This window comes from Heliangelus exortis, chromosome Z (assembly GCF_036169615.1).
Source record: "Heliangelus exortis chromosome Z, bHelExo1.hap1, whole genome shotgun sequence".
Taxonomy (NCBI): domain Eukaryota; kingdom Metazoa; phylum Chordata; class Aves; order Apodiformes; family Trochilidae; genus Heliangelus; species Heliangelus exortis.
Window position 1 is genome coordinate 9,971,817 of NC_092454.1, and position 27,304 is coordinate 9,999,120.

At 50.2% G+C, this 27,304-nt stretch overlaps 1 protein-coding gene across 2 annotated transcripts in view; it reads left to right on the forward strand.

The window, feature by feature from the left end:
- The window catches only part of CNTFR (ciliary neurotrophic factor receptor), a 209,465-nt gene that overhangs the window by 136,645 nt on the left and 45,516 nt on the right, over nt 1–27,304 (forward strand). For both annotated transcript variants that reach the window (XM_071730239.1, XM_071730240.1), the window contains exon 4: nt 13,524–13,754. In XM_071730239.1, the coding sequence (XP_071586340.1) occupies nt 13,524–13,754 (231 nt within the window). The remainder of the gene's footprint in view (nt 1–13,523; nt 13,755–27,304) is intronic.

Below are 27,304 nucleotides of genomic sequence, written 5' to 3' on the forward strand. Positions count from 1 at the left end.
GTTTCATCCATCAAACTGGGATTCACTCTCTTTGCTCCCAGCTTCCTCATCCAAACACAGCAGCAACCTTGCAACCCCTCACCCATCAAGGTCTGCTTAGAAGGTGGGATGGGTCTTATCCCCCAATAAGTTTGTGGGGGTGTATCAGTCACCCAAGAATGGAGGAGTCTATCTGAGCAAGACACCCAGTGGTCAGCTTTTCTCTGTGCTGATAAACCATCCATCCCTCCACATGAAGTTGTCCATCTTGCTGCAGTCTGGACATGCCTTTCCTACTGAGTTCTGCAAGTCCATGGGGTTTTGCATGCCTTATGCAAGTCTTTCTTCATATTTCTGCAGGTTTTTTTTCCTGACAGCTCCATGGCTGCAGGAATCTTTCTGTTGATCTATGAGTAGGACTTCGGGATGTAAACCCCAAAGTAAAATGTCAGGATTTAGGCAGGCAGATTTAATCCTGTTATATTTTTCATCTTGCCCTAAATCACAGATCCAGAGTCAAGACCACATAGAGAGAATTACCTACAGCAAAAGCCACATCATAGCTTTTTTTAGTGTGGTGTATGATGCTTCAGACATATCCGTGAGTCATGTAAATAGTGAGCCATCCTGCAAATGTTGACTGTCTTTAATTCATGCTGTGTCCTGAGCCAGTACCTCCCAAGCTTTTCCACACACAGCCCATGACCAGGAGGTTGCAGTTGGTGCTCTGACTGCCCTGGGCTCTGCTGGGCTTCCTTTCATGCACAACACATGTGCATGGATACCTTGCCAGGGTGATGGGAAAAGCAGTGTCAGGGCTTGGAGGTGGGTGTTAGCAGGCATTCAAGTCAAGCATGGTAGCATGAGGGATTAGTGGATATGGGCTGTTAACTGATTTAATTGTGTTTTCCTTCCTCTAGTCAGTTTGAGCCATTTTTCTTAACTTGCCTAGCCCCGTGGAGATTTTATTTTTTTAGCATAACTGGTATTTATGAAAGGCTTTTTGCTTTGCTGCTTCAGGAGGAGCTGTGTGTATGCCACAGCAACCATCTTACAGCCCAAGAAGCCACCACTGCAGCATTCGTGTGCTGGCATCCTGTGTGGTGTACAGAGGTTCAGGATGGATAAAGAGAATGCCATCCCAAATGAATTCTGTGCTTTGAGTGTTTGTATTTCAGCAGTATCAGGAGAGCCCAACCAAGCCCTCGTGTCCATGTATCAGGTGGCACAAGATCACAAGGGAGGGGGACAATCAGACCCTAGCTCTGATGCAAATAACCTGAGCACCCTTTGGGTCCATTTTTGTCAGTTGCTTTGGGGACTTCATCTCTAGGACAGGGAGAATGATGCTCCCCTTGTTTGTTTCATCTGTTTAAGTTGTCAGCTTGTTTAGACAAGTGCTGGGTGCTAGCACAGAGCAGTGGGTAACAAGGTCCCTGTCCGCAGAGGACTGAAAGCAGTGCAGGAGTGTGAGTGATGGGGAAGAGCTGCTCCTTTCCCCTGTGCCTGGACTCCCAGCTCCCCCTGAAGGGCATCTCTGTCAGGAAGCGAAGTGCTCACTGCCAATCTAACCCAAGCAAAGCTGACAGGGAAAATCCTCAGGGGCCAGCCATTTTCTATTGGAAAATGAGGTCCCATCAGCATCTGAATGTTTTACAAAATCATATTTCTCTGTCAGGGTTGGAAAAAAAAAAGTTTTGATACAAGGAGAAGAGCTCTAGTATGTTTTTTTGGTATTTTCCAAATAGTTAGGAACACAGTTCTAAAAAGTTAGGCTTGCCACTTTAAACTGACACCCTCTCCACCACCCTGCTTCTCCCCCGTCCCAGCCTCTCCAAATAGAACAAGAAAAAAAAAAAAACAAACTGCAAAGCCTTTTTTATAACACAGTGGGGCCATTTTGCAAAAAAACCTGAAAGCCATGAAATCCTTGGGTTTCCTTCTGAAAGAACCCTCTGCTGGTTTGTTTGATTCTTTTTATTGTTGTTGTTGTTGTATTTTTTTCTCTTTAAAGAAGAATTTATGGAAGAACTTTATATCATCCTGAGCTTGCCCCAGCTGTGCCAGACTGGTGGGGAGCTGCAGAGGAGGCTGGAGGAGTCAGAGCCCCATCCCTATGAAGGCAGCCACTTTCCCTGCCACCCATCTCCTGCAGCCACTCTCCCTGCTTGGGCTGCAGATGATCCTCTTTTTGCTTTGCTTTGGTTTCCTTTCTACTCCTGGCCTCAAGCTGGAGGTAGGGGAAGCACTGCTTGCTGCCTGTAGCTGCTTCCCATGCATGCATGCATAGATGTCCACTGATTTTCTCTTCTTAGGGACTTGCTTTTCTAGTCCTCCACCCAAAGACAGTGCGTGCTGTTGTTAGCAGGCTACTGCCCATGGGCAATTTCCTCCTCCTCCTTACTACCATTCAGTCTCTCATCCCTTCTCCTCTTCCTCCTTCCTGATGGAAACAGCCTCTCACAGCCGACTCATTTCAGAGATGTTTTTTCACTGCAGAAGCCAAGATTTTTCTCTCTCCCATCATTCTTAGTCTGGAAGTGGAAGGGGTAAGCAGTTTTTAAGTCATTGGTTTTGTTTTGTTTTGTTTGTTTTGTTTCAGCAATAAATAATTCCAGCATGCTGAAAAGGCAGGAGAGTGAAGCTGGCATTAAACTACATTGAAATACTCCATTTGTTCTGGGAATGTTTCTCCCCCCTCCAGAAAGCCTCCTCTAGTGTTTAATTTTATAGCAAATAGCTATTATTTTTTTGTTTTCTTACTCCCCATAAGAGATTCCCATATTATTTTGGCTTGCCTGGAGATTTCCACACACACCAGAACTTTTTTCTTTGGCTTTTCTTTCCTCTTCGCTTTCTCTTTGCTAAAGTTAAAAGCCCCAAGTCAGCAAGGTACTTAAACACATGCTGAAAGTTAAGGGCTTGCCTAAGTGCTTTGCTGACTTGGAGCCAAAGATATTTTCTCAAGTCCTTTAAACACTTCAGAGCCTAAAATCAAAACGTTTTACAGAAATTCCAGAATTCAAGTATCTCTTGTGCTGATAATATTTGTAATTCAGTAGTGCCTTCAGATAATGGGAGCTCTGGATGTGGTGAGCTTCTGTGTAGTCTTACTTGGAGAAAATATGCTTGCCTGAAATCTGCTTCAAACCCAGTAGCTCTCCAGAGAGCTAGTCATGTTTTTGTTTTTCAGTCAGTGAACATAATTGTAGTTTTAGACACTGGGAAAAAAAAACAACAAACCAACTAACCAAACAACAAAAAGCAAGCAAACAAACAAACAAAATTAAAAACAAAAAAAAAAGCAAGCAAAAAACAAACACCAGCTTCAGGGGTCTCTGACACAGCAGCCTCAGTAATTGGAGGTTAGGAGATGCTCTCAGAATGCTGCCTGAGCTCCCATTTCACAGAGCCTGGGAGCAGTGCTGCTCTCTGAGAGTTCAGTCAGAAGCATGACAATAAAAGCAGAACAGAGAGGGAACAGAAGTGAGTAGAGAAGCAAGAAAGGCTCACTGGAGGAGGGGATGTTTCCAGAAGAGAAAAAGCAGCCATCATCAAATAGAAATCACAGTGTGGTTGTTACGTTTTATGCATTGTGAACCCAGGGGCCTTGGACAGCAGCCACTGCATGATGCTAGTTGGAAATCCTCTGCTACTTAAGGAAGAGCTTCTTCTTGAGAGGCTTTGGAAAGGGTGCTGGACACTTCAAGGCACCAAGAAGAGAGCGGGGCCAGGCAGGAGAAGCTCACAACCCTCAGAGCTGCCTGCTCCCTCCTCTGAAAGCACTCTGCTGCTGCTGCTGGGAATGGGAAACCCAGCTGAAAGGTCCCAGATCATCATCCTCACCTTCAGGCTTGCTTTTCAGAGGTGGTATGATCACTGCTGGAGCTTCTGCGTTGTGCTTTTTAGGCTGATGTGTGTGCACCTGCACAAGGCATGCAAAGCCTCTCTACTTATGACCCAAAGCATCTCGTGCTTGTAGTTTCCTGCTGTCTTGTAGGTGTGTCCTCTGAGTTGCCCAGAAACTGTTTGGGGGCCATAATACTATCATGGTGTCATCCATGGCCCACAGACCTGCCAGCCTGTAATGAGAAACCCAGCCTCATTCATCCCCTGGCTGGAGCCTGCATCCAAGCTCTGCTTGAGAACCAGGAATTCTGTCCTGAGGTCCTGGTGTGATCTGCAATGCTTCTTTAGCTACATTCAGGGATTTGTCTTGCTATCTCTTGTGGAGGTAACATTCTTCCCAGTGTGCCAGGGGTCTGATATGTTGCCATCTTTCACCCCAGGGTGAAAATACACACACCCAGCAGATGCTGGGTGACTGTCAGGCTGCAGCTGCACAGATGTGCCACAGCTCAGCACAGTTCCAGTGGTGGTTGTTTCCAGGCTTGGTTTTGCTTGAGGGTCCTTCAGAGGGAAAGGCGTGAAATGCAAATGTAATATCTCCTTATTATTGAGGCAAACCCTAAGGCTTTGGCTTAGTTATTAATACAGCCCCTGATGGGCAGAGTTGCTTTATTATTAACATTGCTTTGAAATCATCACCAGGCTTCAGAAGTGCAAGTGCTACTTGGAAAAGTGTGTGATGGTGACAGAGTAAAAAAAAAAATTACTTGGGAAAATACTTTCCATTTTCTCTACTCTTCCTACCCTCTGTTCACTGTGCCACACTGGCAGCAACTCAGTTCCTCTGTTATCCTGTAGCCACGTGTATCAATAGATGTCCTAGTGTTGGTGCAGGGGACAAAAATCTCTCTCTTGGGAAGAAGTAAGTCCTGGGATCTAATTCTAATGGATGCAGGGGTGGAGGAAAAAGTATTGGTGTTTTTGTTTGGAGTTCCTGTGCACAGGACATCCCTAGGAATACTCCAGTGCTTCAGGTGGCACCCATGCTTTTTGTATTTTAAACCTAGCCTGGGTGATGTGTTTGAGTCCTGGCACAGAAGCAGTGTGCCCTGCACCTCCACCTTATTGGGACTGGGTCATAAGGAGGAGGGTGAATCCTCTGTACCTATGGTTAAGGAATTGCAGGAGTTTTTCTGTCCTCAGGCTGCAGAAGTTAATGTGTTTAGTTGCAGCGGTCTCAGCTTCAAGCCCAGCTGCTGCCGGTCCACCCAGGGGTGTGAGCATTACATCTGTAAGCAACAAGCCACTGGCCTACAGCAGGCAAAACCCAAGCCAACAGACAGGCAGAAAGAGCCTGAGGGGCTGAATTTTAGAGCTATTAAATGATTAAATGCAAGGGAAAAAAAAAAAAAAACCACGTTAATTTAACATCGCGGTTGTGATTTTACACACCCAAGAGCCTGGAAATTGAGAGCTCTGCTTCTCACACAGGGATCGTAACTTGGCACTGCACAGATTGTACAGTATGTAAAATTAGACCAGAGAAATAGTAAATATGCTGCAGGGACCAATACTGTCTTGGCAGAAGGAGGATGGACTGAGTAGGACCCAACAGGTCTTTTACGCCTCTGACTTCCATAATTTTATGCTAATAAAACTTAAATATAAATAATTTTTTTTTTTTAAATTCTAAAATACTGCACAGCGCCTGATGCTCATCCACAGCCCTGAGTGGGTCAAAGTGGGATCCAGATTGTTATGTGAACAAATGGTGATCACTCCTGATGTACCCAGGCAGGGGGAGGCTGTTATCTGGGGACAGGCATGTGGGCACTGGCAAACAGGGATGTGTGGGTGTATGATATGTGAACGGCCCTACAAGGTAGGTTGTGTTCAGTGAGATGAAAGGCACCCTGAATTCCCTACCCAGCTCTGCTCCCATCCCCATAGCACATCAGATACAGGGGTCTTCATGCTGCTTTTGGACCACAATGAGCTTTTCTTGTGTTTACAACTGTGATTTGGGTGCCTAATTTCAGATCTTATTGATTTCTAGCTAAACAGCATTGAAAAGCCTGACTTAAGCACTTTTTTGTGGCCTAAAGTTATTTGTTCTGTCTGCATGAAAAAAGCAGGGCCAGAAAACAAGCCTTTAATTAATCTGCAGTGCCAAGTCCAGGCACCTGGCAGCCAAGGGAGAGGGCTTAAGTGAGCCCAGCTTGGAGGGCATCAGTGGGATTTTTCTGCAATGTGCTGGTTCCCATTGGTGCCATTCATCTGCCCCTTGTTCTTCAACAGCTTTGCCTCCATATCACACAACCCCACACATTGTGGTGGCCACGGTGTAGGTGCAGGGGGTTGGAGGAGTTGCTGCTTCACCAATGACTGCTCCCCATCAGGACAAGTCATCTCAGATTGGTTTTGCAATGAAGTCAGGAGGGCAAGGTTCCCTCCAACCTTCCTTTTTCCTTTCAGAGGAAAATGATGTCATAACTCGGTCTGTCTCAGCAAGGAGAGCACTTGGAGTCCCAGAACACAGGCATTTTTGGACCAAAAGACATAGGTCAATCCAAGTGATGGTTTTACCAAGACCTCCTGCTGGAAAAGAGATCAACACATGAGGTCAGGTCCCCTCCCTGAGATCAAAGTCTGCTGGAAAAAAAACCAAAGGCCAAGACACGGAGCTGTTGGAGTGAGTCCAGAGGAGGCTATGAAGATGATCTGAGGGCTGGAGCACCTCTCCTATGAAGACAGGCTGAAATAGTAGGGGTTGTTCAGCCTGGAGGAGAGGAGGCTCCAGGGAGACCTTACAAAACCTTTCAGTAATTGAAGGGGCTACAGGAAAGCTGGGGTGTGACTTTTTACAAGGCCATAGAGTGATAGGACAAGAGGGAACAGCTTTAAGCTGAAAGAGAGTAGATTTTTATTACATATTAGGAACAAATTCTTACAGGTTGCCCAGGGAAGTTGTGGCTGCCCCCACAGAGGTCCTTTTGACCCCACAATAGACATCCCAGGGTGGGTCTGGGGGCAGCTGCAGAGGGAGGTGTGCTCAGCTGCAAAGCAGTGGTGGGAGGTAAGGCATCTGAAAAGCTGGAGGAGGGCTTTTGCGGGGCTTTTACACCTTGTTGCCCCTATGGGAGGCTGTTTTGTGGTCACATTCAGGCCAAAAGAAGAGGTCCTCCTATCCTTGGAACTTGCCCTGAGTTGACCACATCAGAAGGGAAGGTGCCTCCCTTACAATACCCTTAAGTAAGCCCAGGTCTGCTTTCAGGCTATCATGGAGTGATTGAGTGCAAGTCCTTGAGCACCCATGTGTTATCTCTTAATTAAAGTTTCTTGCTAATTGTTTTTTCTTGTCAAGAGAGCAAAGCTGCTGACTCCAGGGGTTTACCCAAGTATCGCAAACAAATGCCGGCTCCTCCTGCTGCAATTCTCCAATAATGGACAAAATTAACTTGGAACAGTCCTTATCTTTGGCTACACTGATGACACTCGATTATGCCTGTTTCCTTACAAAGATGTATCTGGTTTTAAATCACTTGTGGAAGATCTGCTCTCTTAAACAAGAAATTCCTTCTCCTTGAAGGGAAGGTTTCTGCTGGCAACAAAAGCTGTGCAAAGACCAAGCAGCACAAGAGGGAATAGACGTGAGATCAAGGATGAGGTGTTCTCCAAGGACGCTGGTGTAGGGAAACCCTATCCAGTGCCAGAGGCTGTTTCAACTCCAGAAGGGAAGACCTCAGAGCTGTGAGGCTGCAGCTTGTGTATGGCTGGTGGTGCTCATGCCAGCCAGCAGGAGAAAGAAAGAAGCCCTGGGTTGTGCCATCAGTCTGTGAGACACAGACCCAACAGCCAGGAATGTCCTCCATGCAGGAAGGATGACAGACATGGCCAAGCCACCTCCTCCCAAGCATCAGCACATGAGATATTGCTGCAAAGAGAAGGGGTGGCCTTGGGCAGAGCTGAGCAGAGGCACTGCTGGCTCCTGATGTGGTGGCCAGCCTAGGTGGGCATCACCATTCTCCTTCTCCCCTCCTGTGCTCTTCCCCCTCATTCTCCCCATACGCAGGGTTTCCCCATTCATCTCCTGTGGGCTTATTAATTTCATTTACCGCAGGAGGTTGCAGGGTGCAAGACCTCACTGGTTTATCTGCTTAGAAAGCTCTCGGCACAGCCTCTGCACTGAGTAAATATTAAATGTATAATTCATTAATAGGTACACAGAGAGCTAATTAGCCACTGAGATGATTATTCATGGGTAGTTGCTTTGCTCTGGGAGGGAGGTATTGAGGACAGTGTGGGTGATGTGAATGCCCCTTTGTTACGTGTTTAATTCTCTGTCCTGCTACAGAAGTGTCCCAGGTCTTGCTGGGGAAGGGAAGGGATGTGTCAGGATGTGTCACTTCTCACTGCCTCAGTTTCCCCATCTGCAAAAGGGGCTGTGCATCCTGCAGAGGAGAAGACCGCTTGTGTCTGCCCCCAGTCTGCTTACACCAGCAGCCAGCCTGCAGTGTGTTTGGGCAGAGGACTCCAGTGGAGCACTTGGCCCCCTCCTCCTGCAAATTGCTGTCACAGCAAGGACAGGTTTGGCCTCTGCAAGCATGTGCTGGGAGTTGGCTCGCAACACATCCTGGCACAAAGAGCCCCTCTGGGGGGCTGCGGTGAGCACCGGTGCTGGGAATGAAAACTATCTCCTCTGCTTCCTCTGCTTGCTGTTCCAAAGACCCCTCAGGCATCTGGGCACAGATTCCATGTCCGTGGCACGGCTCCATGTGTGCTGCACGGGGCAGTGCTCACAGCACGCTTGCACTGGCAGCTGCCTATGCTAGCAGGATGGGAGCCTTCATGGGAACAGAAGGAGAGCAGACAGTGGAGAGGAAGGGTCCCAGGAGGAGTTTTGTCCCTTCCCAGCAGGGCCCACAGGTTTGCAGGTTGTCCCTGTGTTGCTACTCTTGCAGTCTTGATGTAAGTCAAGATGTACTAAGAAGGAAAAGGAAGATGACCTTTCTGTTGAGGAGCTCCATTTGAGCAGGCTGTGCTTGGGAAGCATCAAACATATTCCTATGGGCCCTGCATCTCAGATGCTTCATCTCATCTTCCCTCCATGTGTCTCCACTGAACCACTGTCCCTTTGGTCCCCATTGTGTTGCACAGATCAAACCATCACGTTGTCTCCTCTAGGAGAGCAGCAAAGCAACACTCAGCTCATTTCACCAAACTGGCTCAAGTCTGGGAGCTGTGTGTATCTGTCCCACCAGGGGGTCCTGTCTTCCCTGTAGGTAAAGCTGTAATTTCTGCCCTTGTTTGTCATCAGTATGGCTTCTCTCCTGCTCTGAGACTGTTGAAAGCCATGCTGTGCCTGGCTGGTGTGCTATGCTGCAGCAGACAATGTGGATCTTGGTGGGGATGGATGCTCAGAGGCATGCTGCTGGTTGGGGTGAAGGAGCACAGCCTCTCCATCAATGTGTGCTTCATCCTTGTGCTGTCACCCAACTCAAAAAGCATCAGACTTTGGAGAAGCAGGGCAGTGTAGGGGGAGGGCAGCATCTCTAAGTATCACTTCTAGTCAGTGACCTAGCCTTTACTGACGGGAAGGGGTCTCTGGAGGGATCCAGTGTCCCACTCAGAAAAGGACTGTCCTCAGCAGTAGACCAGAACAGCCATGGCTTTGTCAACAAAACCCTGACAACCTCCAAGAAGAGAAATCTGCATCCCTGTGTGTCTGAGTGCTGCACCACCCTCCTGGAGAATAAATTTTCCTCTGTGTCCAACAACTTGAACCTTCTGACCTGCAACCTCTGGCAGCTGGCTCTCATTCTGCCTGTGCCATGAACCAGTGTCCATCAGAGGCACCACCTTGGTCACTGATCACATGTGTTACCAGTGATATGATAACCAGGAGGGTGGACAAACCTCCCTCCAGTCCCTGCTCAAGGCTCTGGTTGGGCTCTGGTTGGTCTTGCCCATGTCCAGCCTGCAGGAAGCAGAGACTCCAAATGAATGCTCTGGTCACCCTTGCCCATCCCCATCCTAAATCAGAGCTGGTGCCCACAGCACAAGGCAGGGCTGTTCCAGTGTTGGAGGAGATGGGGATGATCCACAACATGAAAATGCCCCCCCCTCCCCCCCCCCGAAGGATCTGCCATGTGTTCACAGGGCATCATGGTTGGGAGGGGGTCCTGCACCTGACATGGGGCAGGAGGGACATGAGGACGTGGCTCAGCTGCAGTGAGAGCCTCTGCAAGCCCATCTGGGAGAAACACCTCCTCTGAAGCTGTGCTTTGGGTTTTTCCTTTGTCAGGGGCCTTAAATCATTGCCTTGGAAAGAAGCATTGCTTTCAAAGACCTGTCTTCCAGGAATGGCTCCCTCAGCCCTTCTGAATGAGTGCCAGCATGTTTGCATTGGGTTTAAGGACAAATAGGAAATAATTCCCTTTTCCCTCTTCCCAGCTTAGTCCTGCTGGCAGCAGCTACAGACAAGCTCTCACCCAGGAGCTTTCCCCAACTCTGATACCTTCCCTGGAGCTAGGAACCCAGGGATCCAGAATCCAGGCAAGGAAGGCAAATCTGTGAGACCATTGCTGCACTGGGCTGTTTTCTACACTAGGCTCATGGGTGTTGCAGCATCTCCAGTGTGTCTGCTGAGCAGATCACTAAGTGTAAAGCCAGAAGAGTCAACAGCTTGTTGGGAGCCAGCAGAAGGGGGGAAAATAAAATGTCTTTATCTTATGCAGTAGGAGAAAATAGAGGAGAAATGGAGTAAGATGGTGGGACTCTTACTTCAGCTCTGTATCTGCAGCAATCCATTCATCCATTTGCCTAGTCCTCTGTTCATCCATCCATCCATCCATCCATCCATTTCCACAGCTATTTGAACAGGCAACCATCCACCCAACACCACTGCCATCCACTGGTCCTTCCATCTCTCCCTCCCTCTGCACCCACCTCTCAATCCATCCCTCCATCCACATATGCAGCCAACCAGCCAGCTTTTTCTACACTTATCCCTCCATCTTTTTATACATCTCTGAACCCCCATATATGCCCACCCAACCATCCATCTGCTTGTGCAGTCATCCATCCTTTCATTTTCATACACTTCCCTCCATCCCATCTGTGCCCACCCACACGGATGTCCATTTGTCTGTGAATGCATGCACTCATTCATCTGTCCATCTCCTGCCACACTTCTGTCTCTCTGCCTGTCTATCTGGGCCTTGTTCCAGCTACCCCTCCTCACGCAGATCCCTCAGCTTAAATGCTCTCTTTCTGCCTGTCAATATAAGCACTAAGCTTTTTCTAAGGCACCTGAAACACACTGTTATAATCAGTGCAGTTTCACAAAGCTTGGCTAGAGTTTGAGATGATCCTGAGGCATCTCATCAGCATCTTACTACAATCCATTTCCATCTGACCTTAGCAATCTCTTTCCTAGCAGGGTTAGCATCCCCGAAGGTTCTCTTTCCCTGTCAGAAGCAGGTGTCCTGACAGACCATCTGCAGGAGGACTGAGACCTACCAGGGATTCCTTCAGGACCAGCTTGACCCTGAGGTGCTCTCCTTTGCAGATGGGCTTGGGCTGTGGGCTTTCACACAAGGAATGGCTGGATCATGCCCATCTGGTCCCACCTATCAACAGGACCCAGGAGGTGATGTCTGGAGAAGGAGTAAAGAGCAGGGCAAGCAGGGGGAGTCTTCTCCCTTCCCTCCCCACAATCAGCTGGCTGCAGCCTTGTGGGGCTCACTAGTCAGCTCAGTGTTTTCCCACCCTGGATGGTGCCTTCTGTTATGGGTTCATTTAAGCACTATTCCCCCCCAGATGTTGACGTCCACAGTGTGTGATAGACATGGGTTTCTGTGATACAATCAGGCTTTTTGAAACAAAACAAACTAACAAAAATAGCCCCTTATTTTTTGCTTGCTTTAATTTGCTGCCCCTTATTTTATTAGGGGAAAGAGCAAGCTGTCCTTCTCTAATTGTCCTCTCCAGGTCACTCATCACCGCGTAGGTGTCTCTCACATCTCCTCTCCATTGTCTCCTTTTACAGATAAAGGGATGGACTCTGTTCAGCCATCCTTATATGAGGGCTGTTGCCATCCTTTGCTTTTCCCATTTCCTTTCTCTGCTCTGTTTTCAGCTGAACTGAAACACAGCTCCTAATGGCATGGGGACAGATTTGTGCATAGCTTTTAGGGTACAGCGCTTTCCTTTTTCCTTTTTTTTTTTTTTCCTCAGCCTTTCTCTGAATAGATCCTAGCATTGGATTTGAGTTTTTGGTCACCACTGTGCTGGTATTCTCGGGGAAGTGAGTGTGATGATTCCAAGATACGTTTCCATGGCTCATTTGGAGCCATGAGTAAATAGGGGCAGCAAGGTTGCATTTTCCCTCTGTGCATCCCTGTGCATTTATTGACCCAGTGTTACTGCCTGGTGGGTCTGTACCTTGATTTCCTCCTGCAATGCTTTTGCACCCAGCTGCACTTTGGCTGCCCTGACAGCCTTAGCAGCACACTGTCTCCTCTCACTGCCTTCACCCCCTTTTCTCTGTGAGTTATGAGGGTGTTGGGCAGCTCTGATCCAGCTCTCACCTCTGTTGAACTTCAGTGGTGACGTCTTCCACTGCCACGCCTGAGGGCTTGTTCTCACCTTTGGTCTCCTGACCTTTAGCTGCTATAAATCCTTGCAAGGAGTTTTTTTGTGTGTCAGGGCTGCTTGGTTTCCTTGGGAGGCACCTCATCAAATGTGTTTTTGAAACCCAGGGCTATTCTGAGAACTGAAACCCCTGTCTCAGTGCACCAAGGCTTGATGAAGCCCTGAAGGAACCTCATCCTCCACTCATCCACCTGTCCTGCTTCACCCCATGTCATGCCCACCCTCACACACAAGTGCACTGCTTTATTCCTGCTGCATGGAGCTCAGAACAGCCAGTGTAGCAACAAAGGAAAGATTCAGTTGCTAAGGATCATTAATGACTGCCAGCTTGAGCTCCTGTCCAGAAACCTGAGAAAATTCAGTTAGGCAGCTAGTACCCAATGAGCTGTATTGCCCCACTCACAAGATACTAAATCAAACAGCTTGGCAAGGCAACATGTTATTATAGAGAGAGCAGAAAAGCCAGGCAGAGAGACAAAACAGCATAGAATGAACCAAGCAGCTGCCCCTTTCCAGGGCACAGTTGGGTTGAGATCCTCCCACATGATTCCCAGGACAGCTGACTGCTTCCCATCTCCACTAGTAAATAACTTGAGTTTCCTGGTTTCCTGGGTCTTGGGGCACTGTCACCTCTCTACTGGGAATTTCTGATGTGTGTGTTTGGTTTGTACCCTGCAACAAGCCACACAGATGTAAGAGTAGCAATGACTCACTGGTGTGAGCACCTGTCTGTGCTGTGGGGTATTGGGCTGGTGCAGCCCTGACATGTCTTCTCCGAGGTAAAGGTTGAAGGAAAACATCTTGTGAGATGAAGGTGGTCCATGAATCCTGATTCCATGGTGTTTTCCAGCTGATTCACTCAGATCTGAGGTTAAAATAAATGATTTTCAGATCCAAGAGGAGAAAATAAGTTTCCGTGGACACCATCCCACTGTCAGTTCATGCTCCAGTCCTTCCCTTGCTTCCTTTACATGTGAACCAAGGCAGCCCTGCCCACAGGGCTCTAAGCTCATCTGTTTTTCTCCTCTTCCTCCCCACAGACAGCCACATCCAGTATGAGCGGGTAGGTGCAGATGTGACCATGAAGTGTGGCTCCATGGACTGGGATGCAGCTGTGACCTGGACGGCCAATGGTACTGACTTCGATGAGTCCCACCTGAACGGGTCCTACCTGATCCTGAAGAATGTCAACCTGACACAGAGTGGCCAGTACTCCTGCTACGAAGGCTCCTCCTGGCACCTCAAATACCAGACCTACCTAAGGGTTGGAAGTGAGTACCCTGCTGTGGGCACTGAGGGGGACCTCTGTGCTCCTAAACTGACCTCTCACAGACTTCTCCTGCCATGCCAGTCCCTGTGCTGCCTGTAGGTATGGTTGCCTGTTGCATCCCACCATATACCAGCTCTCCACAGTGAAGCTGGAATCAGGCTCTCCTGACCCAAATATGTCATCAAAGCTCATAGCTTAAATGTTTACCTGGGAACAATTTGGGAAGAGATACTTCTCCATCCAGACTAGTGCCACGACCACCATCTCCACAGGCCAGAGGAGCAGCCAAAAGGTGGTGGCAGTTGCCGTGTGTGTGCAGAGCCCTTTTGTGCAGCTGTGCTGGAGGAGATGGTGCACGTCCCCCAGGATTTTGGGTATCTTCAACACGAGATGCTCTGATTGACAGGTCGTGGGGAGGGAGATACGAGTTGTGCTGTACCTCACAGGATGCTGAGAGCTGATAGCAGCAGTGTGCTGGGTGGGGGGGTGGGCTGCTGTGTTTGTACTGCTGATAGCAGCTGTGTTTGGCAGCATGGGTGCTGCAGCCAGCAGCAGTGAGTGTCTGGGCTGTGGGATGGTAACTGCTATGGAGGATGCTGTGAGGCACCAGCTGTGAGCCCCACCAGTGTTGTGTAGGTGGACTTAATGCTACCAGGTCTGGACAACATAACAGAGCCTTTCTCTGCTCTTTCTCTCACCTTCCTGTGTCAGAGACAGAGTGGCATTTGCATCCTAGATCATAGTATAGCAGCAGAAGGCCCCAGGAGGACCACCCATGGCCTGTGTAAGCCCTGCAAACCCATCAGGAGTGGCTCACTGAACCTCTAGATCAGACTGAAGAATTCCAGGTTTCAGGGATGCTGCACGGTGTCCAGCTCATGGTTTAGGGTCTGTTGGCAGTGATCTTGGCACATGGGCCCAGGAGGAATTATAGAATCATTAAGGTTGGAAAGGACCTCTAAGATCATGTCCAACCATCAACCCAACACCACCATGCAATCTAAACCATGTCCTTAAGTGCTATGTCCATGTGTTTTTTGAACACCTCCAGGGACAGTGACTCCACCACTTCCCTGGGCAGCCTGTGTTTTACCACTCTTTCCATAAAACTGTTTTTCCTAATAACCAATCTAAACCTCCCCTGGTGCAACTTGAGTCCATTTTCTCTTATCCTAAGGCAACGTGAGAAGCAGAAAAGAGAGGAACAATGAGCACAGGGCAGGGGGTACAGCAGCAAGTAGATGTCAGAAAAAAAGGCAGAGGCAAATGAGTCAGGGTCCTCTCAGGGTGCGGAGGTGTTCACGGTTTGTTGGGAGGCAGGGACAGGAGGAGCTGAGTGCAGAGCAGGCAGCAGCAGGAGGAAGCTGTGCAGCTCCTCTACTTGGGCATGAGCTCACCAAGTCCATCTGGGGGGAGGTCACAGGCTGTGCCAGTGCCTGGGGGTCTGTGGCCCAGATCTGAAGGAAAAAAGGGAACCAGGGAGGGGTCTGCAGCCTCCTCTGCAGCTGTGGCACCTCAGTGACTTTGCAATGGCTCTTCCATCTGCTAAGCACCTCACTAATAGTAATCCCTGTCAGTCCTCTCAGGGACCCGTGGGAATTTCCCAGCGTTAGAGCCCAAATCCTGCTGTTTCCTGTTACCACGTGTTCCCATTTGCTGGCAGCTCACAGACCTGTTGAGCACCAGGCAGATGAGGAACCTGGTCAAACACTGCAGGGGCCTCCAGCCCCAGGAGAGAGGGTGACAAGTAAATAAGCAAATGCACAATGTTGTTAATGCAATTAAGCATGCAAGGAACTAATCAGGTGAGACGCTTGTAGTGGTAATTAATTTAATTGCCTGGATTTTAATTTAATCTTTTCCTCAAGGTCTCTTTTCCCAGCACTTTCACCCCCTTCCTGCACCACATCCCCCAACTTTCCTGCCTCTGTGGGGCATGAGTGATTCCCTGGACGTGCAGAAGCCGCTGCAGAGAAGCAGTTTTGGGACTATCCCAAGAGGGAATGGTGATGGATGTGGATGTGAGCCTGAGGATGGTGGTGGAGGTGGAGATGAGAATGGGGGTGGAGATGGAGATAGGTGGCTCATGGAAGTTTGCAGCACAGCCTTGTGGTAGTATCCCTGCTACAGCTGAATGTGCTGGGAGCCCAAACCTGGGATTTGAGGGGTCTCAGACTCATTTCATTTCAATTGCATGGGAAGTTAAATGAAAACAGGCCTGTGCCTGTGCTTTCCCCTCTTACTTATTGGGGCAACAAGAAAGATTATGGCAGCTGGAGAGAGCAGGGCTGGGAACTGTGTGCAAGAGAAGTTCTGGGGATCTCATTAAATTAATGATGGTACCTGGAATGTGTCCCCCCCAGGTGAGGCAGGGGCACTCCATGGGCAGAAAATGTTGCAGGAAGGATGTGGGGAGGGAGCAGAGAAGCAGCAAGAACCAGGAAAGGGTGTCAGTTAGCAAAGTGAGCTCCATCATGGGGGTCAGCGAGCACAGGCAAAAAGGGAGACCTGCCAGAAGTCAAGCTGAGCAAGACCTTGCAGAGGAAATGAAAAGGGGGGGTAAGCCATATAAATATGGAGCAAATGAGGAGAGAAAAGAGGAGCTGGCTCTGCAGCCTGATTTCAAGGGAGATTAAAGGTAAGCTTGGCAGAGCCCAGTCTGAGCAGCAATGCTGAGAGCAAGGGCAGCACAGGCCAGGAGAGAAGAAGGATAAAACCTGGAGGCACCTCCAAAGGAAATGATGCACTGAAGGCTTGGGAGGCACCTCATCTCCAGGTGAGGACACTCCTATTCATTAGGAAGGCTCATTAGTGACTGAAGGATCATTGGTGGCACCCAGGGTTGTGGGGCAAGGCAATGTGTGAATGAAGGAAAAATCCCAATCAGGCAGCCTGACCCCACAGCACAGCAGGGCTGCAGCGTGTGCATGGAAGGGGGAGGGGTTAAAGACACGGAGACAAATGGAAAATGGGAGAAAAATGTAAGGGGGACTTGCCAGCGATATATCACACCAGATTAACCTGATAGCTCCTTTTGATAAGGGAACTGATTTCCTAAGCCCAGAAACGTGGTCGATGTAATCTGTCTTGACTTCAGTGAAGTATTTGCTATGATGCCACATGGGAAATTATGAGTTAAACCAGAGAAAATGTGGATTAGTACAAGAGCTGGAACGTGGCTTAGAAAGTGGCTAAAGGGGATCAGATTGTGCTGAAAGGGGAGCTGCTGGGTGGGATGGAGGAGCTTTGGCATTGGCCTACAGACCTTGGTGGTGTTTCCCATAATGTCTCTGGCCCAGAAGGAGCAGCGAGCTCTGGTGGGGCCTTCCAGTGGCTGCAGAGGGACAACAGGATTTCTGGAGTGATGGTTTCATGCTGGAGGGGCCAGGATGCTGCATAGAGAAGCACAATGGTGTCTCATCAATGCATGTCAGCATACAGGCAGGAGGACACTGGTAGCTCAGATGGTTCTTGTGTTGTAGCACCCAGGTCCACATCACAGGTGACATATCCAGGAGTGTCACCCATGAGGGTGCACATGACTGGGGGTAACCAGGCTGTCTTGCCCCCTGCAGGGATGGGGACACCAGTGTGCCTTCAGTAGGAACTGTGTGCATTCTGAGATGGATGGGATGGAGTTATCAGGGATGGAGAGCCCACCTAGGAGAGGAGGAAGAGCCCACAGGCCTGCATATCCCTAAGTCTCCCAGATCACACTCCTTTGGGCTATGAAGCATCCAAAGCACTAGCCACCCCAGGGGAAGATAGTACTACTCCAGAGCAGCTTCTTCCAGGAGACTCTGAGCAGCTCTGCGTTGCTCTGCCTCCCCTTTTTTTTTTTTTTTTTTTTTTTTTTTTTTTTTTTTTTTGAGGCAGATGAGCATGGGGTGAAGCACAGGAGAGGAGCCAGGATGCTCTGTGTTTATCTCCAGTGGACCATCCACCCTGAAGCCTGGAGAGCAGCAGATGCCTGAGTGCAGCCAGAAGCAGCAAGCAATGGGGGCCAGGGCTTTTGCTGGCCAGGTATCCCTGGACTGAACCCAGCACTGAGTACCAGAAGCAGGCAGGAGGCAGAAAGCTCTGGGTACCAGGAGCATGGTGCAGGGCTCCTGGCTGCCCCCGAGAGAGCCACAGCTCTGCATTTGGAAAAGCGTGGCCAGAGGGCCCAGGGATGGATTTAACAAAGACGCTGGGAAATAATGCGCTCTTGAGGTTTGGCACACAGCTCCATACATTACAGAATGTTATAAAAATACTGCTAATGGGCCAGAGAGGAGTGGAAACGCGCGGCGGAAAGGCTGCCAGAAGCCAGAGAGCGCACATGGGAGCAGGGAGGCCTTGTGTGCAAAGAGGGGAGGGAGGGAGGCAGCCAGGGCGGGCATCTCTCCTTCTGCTCCCATCCCTCAGTCCCTTTCTAACCCGCTTATCTTCCTCCTGACCTGGCAGCTCTGCCCGTTTAGCACCTCTCCTTTCACCCTCCCCTTGCCTTCCCTCGGGGATGCCTGACTGCTGCCGGCTGTGCTGCTGCACGCTGGGCTGGGATGTGGGCAAGGATGGGGTCTGCGTGGGAGAGAAAATGCAGCAAAATCCCCTCCAGCAGCAGGGACACAGGTCAGGGTGCAGGCAGCAGAGTTCCCCCCTGCGTCGCAGTGGTGGCAAAGGGGCTCGTAGCCAGGTGCAAACCCAAGCCCTGCCCCGAGGGCATCGCTGCCTCCAAGGTGATGGGCGGACAGACCCTGGCAGAGGGCATGTGGCTCCGGGCTGGAATCCTGCCTCTGTGTCTGTCACTGCAGCGGCTGGCGAGAGAAAGGGGAAAAAACATGCGGTTTGACAGAAAACTACATGGAAAAACAACCAAATTAACAGAAAAACAAACAAAGCAAAACCAGAGAGGAGGGGGGAAGGGGCAAAGCAACAGGAACCACATGTGAGCGGGGAGGCCGGGAGAGCCCAAGTGTGTTCTCTGGCCTGATTAGCAAACGATCAAACATCGGCCACTAATAAATAATCAGAGCCTCCCTTTTCTCTGCCTTAAAAGTCCCTTTCCTCCCAGCTGGGCTCCAGCTGCAACTGCAGGGTTGGACTTCAGTTTGCATCTTCTTTTTTGTTGCTTCTATAACTGTTTTTCACTCATCCAAGGTAAAAAAAAATACAAAAAACAAACAAACAAAAAAGGAGATGGTAACAAGCTCTGCATGTGACATGTTCACCTCAGGCTTCCCAGGAGAGGGATGTAGCACTGGGGCAGGAATGTGCATCCCATGATGGACAAAGGCTAAGCATGGGAGGGTGGCAGTGCTGGTGACCTGTGGCTGCCTGCTTGGTTTTGAGGAGAAAACTGCAGGAGGACACTGCTGACATTCCAGTCTGGAAAAACAGAAATTTTGCTGGCTCCAACAGCCAGCAGTTGGGGATTCCTCTGCCTGCAAGCAGTGTGTAGCCAGTCAGGCCAGTGCTTCTGCTGGTGGTTCAGATGCTGATGGAGAAGAATGGTCTTGGGGTCAGCGTGTGCAGTTATTTCCCTGCTCGTGTCCAGCGATCTGTGACGCAGGTCTTGGGGGTTTTTTTTGTTTTGTTTTGTTTGTGGGTTGTTTTTTTTTTAAAAAGCCCTTTTGATGGATTTTTCCCCTATGAACTTATCCAATCCCTTTCCGCAGCCATGTAAACTGAGGCTATTTCTAGAGCAGCAAGTTAAACATGACTGTGACTGTTCCCTGGCACCAGGATCAGCTGGCAGGGAGCAGCACCCGCCCCTGTGATTCGTACCTCTCATCCTCCAAATGTCCTCAGCCCCATGAAAGGAGGGCTGTGCCACAGCACAAGGCTGTGCCCAAGCAATGCTTGGGGCTCCTACCTTAACTTGGACCAAACCTATAGCAGAGATGGAGCTAATAAATTTAAGCATATGGTTGCTGATGTTCCAGCATTGGAAGATGCTGCCCAAAGCTTTATTTCTGTGGATTTGGTTGATGTCTTTCCCCACATGCCCGCAGTCCTGGGGGCTGGGTAGGTCCAATGGTTCTCAGGGGGCTTCATGGTCAAGCATAGCACCCCAGTTCTTGTAAATTGTGGGAAAGGACAATTGCAAACAGGGTCAGCCAGGTTGCAGGAGTGCCTCTTTCATCAAAATTCAGCTTTGTTTCACGAGACATGCGTGCTCTCCAATCGCTGCCTTTCTGTGATGAGCTATTTGTTCACTGCTGGGAAAACTCAACAGTCAAACTTTGCTGCCTATGCCCAGATTTCAGGTCTTGATGTGGCTGGGAGTGGGAAAGGCATGCTGGGTAACAATATGCAAATTGCCATCCCTGCTTTTTAAGGAGGTGGCCAAAAAAAAAACAAAACCAAAAACCAAAACCCAAACCAAATCAAAGCCACCCACTCAAAAACCCCCACCATGCTCCCAAATACAATCAGTCCTAATCAAATTAAGAGCTGAACTAGAAAAAACAAACATGTTTGCAGGCAGTGGGTGACCTTTCTGCCCCGACCAGTGGGATGTACGCTGACGTGCCCCTGTGGGAAGGGCTGAATGGAGCTGTGTCCTGTGCCTTGCATACACTCACACGCTCACACCCACCCGTGCACACACCCGCACCTCACTGCATCCCTCCATTCCCTCCCCTCACTGGGCTGGGCAGCCTGCCCAGCTGCAGCATAGCAGACTGATGCTTCTTTGGCTCACAACGTAAAATATGATAATCTGGGGCAGCTGGTGTCAGAAACAATAAAAATATCCCCTCTTCCATCCTTGAGGCTCCCCCCTGCTTCACACGAGGAGCTGGGAGCAGCGGGGAGCACGTGGCAAGCAGAGTGGCACGTGGCATTGAGTAGGTGCCACAGTGTGGGACAACACTGCTGATGGCTCTGCCCTGGACTTGATGATGCTGCAGCCCACGGAACCCCTGCCAAAGAAAAGAGGGTGCCCGTGAAGTGGCCCACGTGTGTGTGGGGTCCCATGGTGGCTCCGCACGGGTACCTGAAGGGATGTGACCCCAAACGTCATCCTACTGATGCATTCATTCTGAGTTGGTGCGGTGCAAAGCTCATAGCTTTCCTTGAGTCATGGCAAAAGAGAGCATGTATGGCACGAGGGCACCAAGGAGCAGAGAAGGTGGTCACACCCTTGCCAGCCCACTCCCCAGGGAAGAGGTGGGGGAGTCCTGGGGTTGACAGTGACCAACAAAAGCCAAAAGATGGAGCATATATCAGAGAGAGAGAGTGCTCCCAGGTGCAAAGACCCCCTTAGCAAGCACATGATGTGGGTCCTGGGCTTTGGAGACAGATGTGAAACAAGCCACAAAGTTCCCTGTGCATCCCTTCCTACACCAGGGCTGGGGACAAGCTCATGGGATATGGCAAAGCAGCACCCTGATACTGTCCCCCTACCCTTTCTAGCAACTGCTGAGCTGGAGAAGGGGAAAATAAGCTCTGGGGCTTGGCAGCTTGATTGGGAAACCCTCCCCATCTTTGCCTAGCAGGGTGCTCAGGGCTTAATGCCTCACCAGCATCCCATGTCCCTGTCAGATGACAGCACAGCCTCCTCTCACTCTCCTGAGGTTTGTTTATCCTCTTTAACATGACAAAAACAGCCCCCTAATTAAAGCAGCTCAAATCCAGTCTAAATAGCTTCTCACAACTCTTGCTTCTCACTGCTGGGAATTAGGAATGCCTGGGGCTGGCAGGACAAAGCTTCCTTGGCTGCAGGCTGGGACTGTGGATGCAGGGGGGTGAGGAGGGGGGTGGAGGGGTTCAGGGGAAATGGAGGGGACACGGGCTGGTGGCAGTGGTGCTCTGTTTGCACTGGCCTCTGAACCAGCAAGATTTTTGTCTCGGCTGCTCCTAAGTGTCCCTTGTCAAAATATTTGGTGCAAGCTTCCTGCCACCCGCCGGCAGTGGATCCTTGGCTTTGAGGGCTCTGGAAGGGGAGGGCTGGGGTGGGATGGGATGTGGCCACCTCTGGTCACCGCATCTCTGGGGCAGGGAGCAAAGGCATCGAAGGGAGCAAAGGCATCGATGCTCCACATGTGGGTGCTGTTTTTGACTCTCTACCCATGGCTACACATGGCTGTGGCACTTAAGAAAGTAAAATTATTCTGGAAGAAGAAGCCGCATCACTGTCACCAGCACAGGGCACAGCTGTCACCAGACACAGGTTCTCATGTTTAGAGGGGCCCAGGCCAAATAGTCCCTCACAGGGTGAGAAGACCCCATGGTGCAAGTTCTCTGCAGCCCCACCTCCTGAGATGGCAAGCAGCAACAAATTCTTATCTTTTCTCAGCTCTCAATGCTTCTCCATCCCTATCCAAAATCACCAGTGGATCTAGGAATAGCATCAGGGCCTGGGCAGGTGATAAGGTCCTGGCCAAGGTCTCAGCAGGGTCAGGGCAGGATCCAGTGTACTTCAGAATGAAAGAAACTGTCATTAGATGTGGTTTCCCAAGCTGGTGCATCTTCTGTAAATAATTTAGCAGAGTAAATGTGTGCTAACTGCAGGGCAAGGTGAGGAGGAGAGGAGCAGGAGGACAGTCTTGGGTCTGAAAAGTAGGGAAGGGCACTGGGAATGAAGTGAGGTGATTTTCCTCCTGTTAGGATGAACTGGCCAGTGTCTCTTCCCCGGAAAAGGAGTCAGAGGGTTCCCATGCCCGATGGATCACTTTCCTCCCCAGTCCCCTCCCGAGCTGTCAGCATCAGTACCAGAGGCAACTGCAGGACAATTTCCAGTTGCTCTTGCTCCAAGCACTCTAATGCTGTTTAAACAATTACGCAGTTGATAAATTTTGACAAGAAGAGATAGAAATAGCCTGAGAGAGCCATGCAGTAGAAATGCTTTAAACAGATGTCCCTTTTCTCCCCCTCCTCTGCTCCCTGGGGGTCTTTATCGCTTGCTGCCAACTAAACAAGACATGTGTTGGATGGTGGGGAGAGGGAGCAAAATGCCTTATTAAAATGGTTTATGATACCATCCCTAGGGTGATGGCTTCTTGTTTTCTCTCCAGAATGGTCTTTCCTGCACCAACGGGAGCCATGCACAGCCTGCTGAGCATGGATATGGCTAAGGGCAGGCTGTTCATCCCTCTTACCACTGGCTCACCAGGTACCGGACTGGGCAGACTGGGTTGATGGTGGTGCAGAGGAGGGAGAGGGGCATGAAGTGTTTGTCAAAAACAGGTGAGAAATTACAATCTGCAGTGCCATCAGCATGGGGAAATTTGGTCTGGCTCTGGGGATGTGAAGAGCCAGAGCCCAGTGTTTAGAACCTCGTGCAGGAGGGCCCAGCAGTGGCTCCCACTGCTGCAGTTTCCCCAAATGAGAGATGCCAAGGACAAAGCAGCCATGAAACCAGGGCAGGAACAGAGTCAGTTCCACAGGAAGAGTTTGATTTTGCTATGTGGCTGAGATCAGGCATTTAAGTAGAGGAGATGGATGTGCTGTCCATCTATACGGGCCAGGAATGAGTCCATGTTGATTTCCATAGAGAAATCATGAGCCGAAGCCGAGATCTTGGTGCTGTAGTTTTTTGCTTGCATTGGGATTGCCTTGTTCTGAGTGCTCCCAGCTCTGAATGGTTTCCTCACCAAAGCCTCATAGTGTGTGTGACTGTGCTGAGCACACCCCAGCTCAGTGCATGCTCCATGATGAGCAACCTTACACAGTTTGGGTTGTTAGGTGTCAAAGGTGGATATGCCCTATTCTCTCAGACAGGGGACTGACAAGTTATTTTCTGGATGCTGTGCAACCTGACCAAAGTCTGAGCCAGTCCCTGGGGACACAGGGGGCCACCCGGGGACTCAACCCTGTGCAGGCTGGAGCTTTGAGACACGTTGTATGTATGATGGATGGGCTGGGACTCATTGTCTGTTGTTGTTTTTGGAGGTCGCATGGTGCTGTTCACTTTTTTTGGGAACAGCTGCCTTGCTGAATGCCTGCCTCTAATGGTGGGAAACACTGAGGGCTCCAAGAGAAGTGCCCAGAGCAGTTTGTGTTTCCAGAGCCACCCCTGCAGTGAAATAAGAACCCAAACCATCCAATGCTGATCAAGCATTTATCTAAGCATGGAGTGCAGGGTGCTGGGCAGAAAGGTTCCCATGCAGGTTTGTCCATGTGGGTGCCAGTGCTCTGGGGCACCACAATCTTCCTCTCCATCCCTCTGCATCTTGCTGAAGCATCCCTACATGTAGCACAGTGTGGTTGCATGGCCCAGTGGGCGGTTCTGGTGCTTGGAAGGTGTTGTGCAATGGATCTGAATGTGTCTCTGCAATGAGTGGATCCTGGCATGGAGGGTCTCCAGCTTTTGTAGGCACACCTATGGCTCCTGATTGCTTTCTTCATGCTCAGTCCTCCAGTGCTGGATTTGTCTCTGCTTACTGCCTTTGGTCTTCAGGGAGTATCCTTTCCATCCATGCTTGACTTCCCTGAGACACCAGGCAGGTACAGATGTCCTCTACAAATGTTCTTTGGCCCCATCTGCTTCTTTCTCCCTTTCCCCCACTGAAACCCAGGGACCTGGACTCCAGTGCCATGCTGGGGACACAGAACAGCCCCTGTCACCTCCCTGCAAGCTTCCCACTCCAGCTCGGTGGGAAGCAGGAGGCTCAGAGCCTAAATGAAAAGAGAGAAGTAGAAACTAAGGCACTAAGGTGAATGATTTTCCAAAGCCACATAACCGGGCTTAGAGACCAGACTGGTGATTCAGTGTCCTCTTCACCTAACCTGGCTTCCCAACTGCGGTGTGTATGGTTGTCCCACACACACCCCAGGGTTCTGACCCACCTGCAGCCCACCCCAGGGTAACAGCACACTCTGACCACACAGGACTGGGTGGCCTCTGCATCACACTGTGGAGCAGGGCAGCTCCCAGTCAGCAGGCACAGAAGCATCACAGGCAGGCCAATTCCACAGCCTCCATCATCTAGCCCTTCCTCCCATCCCTCCTTCACCTCCTCCTGCTGCCTGGCCAGGCTATCCAGAGCTGGCTTAGCTGTCTGGTATGTGGGTTTACTCTGCTTCCCCTCTCCTCCCTGCAGCATCTCCTGCAGGGTCAGCATCTGGGGGACAGAGCTGTGAAGCTTAGGGAGCGGGGAAGTTCCCATACCTAGAGCTGACCTGCCACATCGGACATAAGCGGTGAAGTAAGTTCCAAAATCACATCCCTGTACTTCTCCTCAAGAAGAGAGAGTTGCTGGCCCCAGGGCCACTCGTGCCATTCACATGAATGTAAAGTGGGTGGAAAAATGCTGCTGGCTTGGGGACTGCGTGAGAGCACCGGGCCTCTCCTTGATGTGAGTGCTGGTGGTGACAAGTGGCTTTGACAAAGTAGGCCTGTGTTGCTGGAGCCATGTAAGCACACCAACAACACTCCCATCACCCCCAGAGACTCAGGAGGGAAAACACCACTCGTGTTTTTATCCAGCAAGGAAGTGTTCATGGGTGTAGTTTTTGCCATAGCAGCACAGCTAGCAGGGGCATGGGGAAGCTGCTGCATCAGCCCGCAGAGGATGCTGAGGGTTTTGTTCAGAAGTGAAAAAGAGTAGTGGGCTTTTCCACAGGCATTAAAGGGCTCACAAAACTGCTGTGAAACATAGTCAGTGCAGGAGTCATTTTCCTGTATTCCCTTCCCTTGCTTCCCTGTCCCCAAGCTATTGGTGGATCAGAGGCAAACCTTGGGGATGATTCTCACTTGGGGAGAGCAGAGCAGCTGCTAGGGCTGGTGATGGTGTGAGTTCTGTGCTGCCCTGCACCTCCAGGGCTCAATTATGATGGGAAAAAAAAAAAAAACAACCCCCAAAACAGAATTGCAGAGAGCACAGATTATCCCTCCTGCAGGAGGGTGCCAGGATGTCCAAAAAGACAATTCTGGGGTTTTCAGAGATGAGATTGAGCCAGCTCTATGGCATGCTGTGAATGTCTGATGAGGAGGCAATTTTACCTCTTTGCAGATTGGTCCCAGGATATCATGGGAGGAGTAATTTGAGAAGGACCTTGGAAAAACATGGAAAGTGCAGAAGGATGTAAAGGAGGTGGAGGGGGGTGCTGTAAGGGGACAGGTTTAAAATAGTCTGTTCAGTGACTTCAAAAGGAGTTGGAAAGATGCCCTGGCTCCTGTTGGTAATTACCTCAAAAAGGAGAAGACACTGGGTACTAAACCAGCAAGCAAAGACATAACCAGAGCCAATGACTGGAAGCAGAGCACAGACAGGTTGAAATTAGAAATGAGGGTCATATTTTTAATAGAAAAAATGATTAAGCATTGGAACAAACTGCCAAAAGCAGCGGCAGCTCCTCTGTCACTTGTTATCTGCCGAGCAAGGCTGGCTGCCTCTCTGAATGATGATTCAGTCAAACAGGAGTTATTGGGCTCAGTAGAGGGGTAACAGAGGGATGTAATGGCCTGTGCAAGGCAGGAGGTCAGGTGAGATGAACTAATTTTCTCCTGTGGCCTTCAAGTCATTGAGTCAAGGAAGGGGCATATCCCTCCCTTGCAGGCTCAGCTTCACCATGGCTGTTCCATTCACTGGATAAAATGTGACTCGGGTGCCTGGTGGTGCAGAGCAGAGCTGCAGGGACAACTCTGCAGCACAGCAGGCTGTGGGGCATTCAGAGGATCCTGTGTGTCCCCAGATAGGAGGGGACTGACCCTTGCCACTTGCATCTGCTGTGATACTTGGTGTTCATACCTGGCCCGAAAGGCAGCAGGAGGGTGGGGTTTGTAAGAAACAAAATGAGGAAGGGGAGGAATAGCAGAGCGGTCCTCACTGAGTCTACACTGAGTTAGGCCAAACCTGTGTAGGGATGCTGTGGGACAGTGATGGAATGGGGACAATGGTGGCTTTTCAATGTCTCATCCAGCCATCCTCCCTCTCCAGTGCAGGGAAGTAAAGCAAGGTGCTGGGGGGCAGCTGTGAATGCTTACTCTGGAGCAAAGTGTGTGGGAAGGGGTTGGTGGGCAGCAGCACTGCAGAGCTGAGGAGGAACACAGCTCCTCACCTTGCTCTGTCCCAGTTTCCTCATGCCTCAGCATTGCACCCTGCTCCTGGCCAAGAGGAGCCAAGGGGTGACATAGCACTGGAAGTGCCTGTAAGGCACAGGGAAGGCAAGAATGGAAAAAATGGCACAAAAGCAAAATGGACCAAAATTGAATGAGATGTCTCAGGGCTGAAGAAAGGGAAGGGAGACAGGAAAGAGAGACATTACCCTGAAAGAGAAAGTGCCTGCCACCAGCCTCTGAAGGAGGGGATTGACAGGGGAGCCATCTGGAGATTATATGCCACAGAACAGTGGTGGGGACCTCCCTGCAAACCTCTGCCTCCAGCATGCAGGCGGGAGCTTGGCACAGAGCACCAGAAGCACTTACCTCCCTTAATGGCCAGGCAGAACCACTCAGACCACCCCATTAGGAGCTGCACCCCAACTCCCCAACCCTCCCCCTGCGAGCTGACACAAAGTGCTCCACCAGCCCTGGAGAGGCCACGGCACGGGGCTGGAAACTCCTCCTCCAGCCCCTCTGACCCGGTGTAAGGCAGGCCCTGAGGGTGCAGAGGGACAGCACGC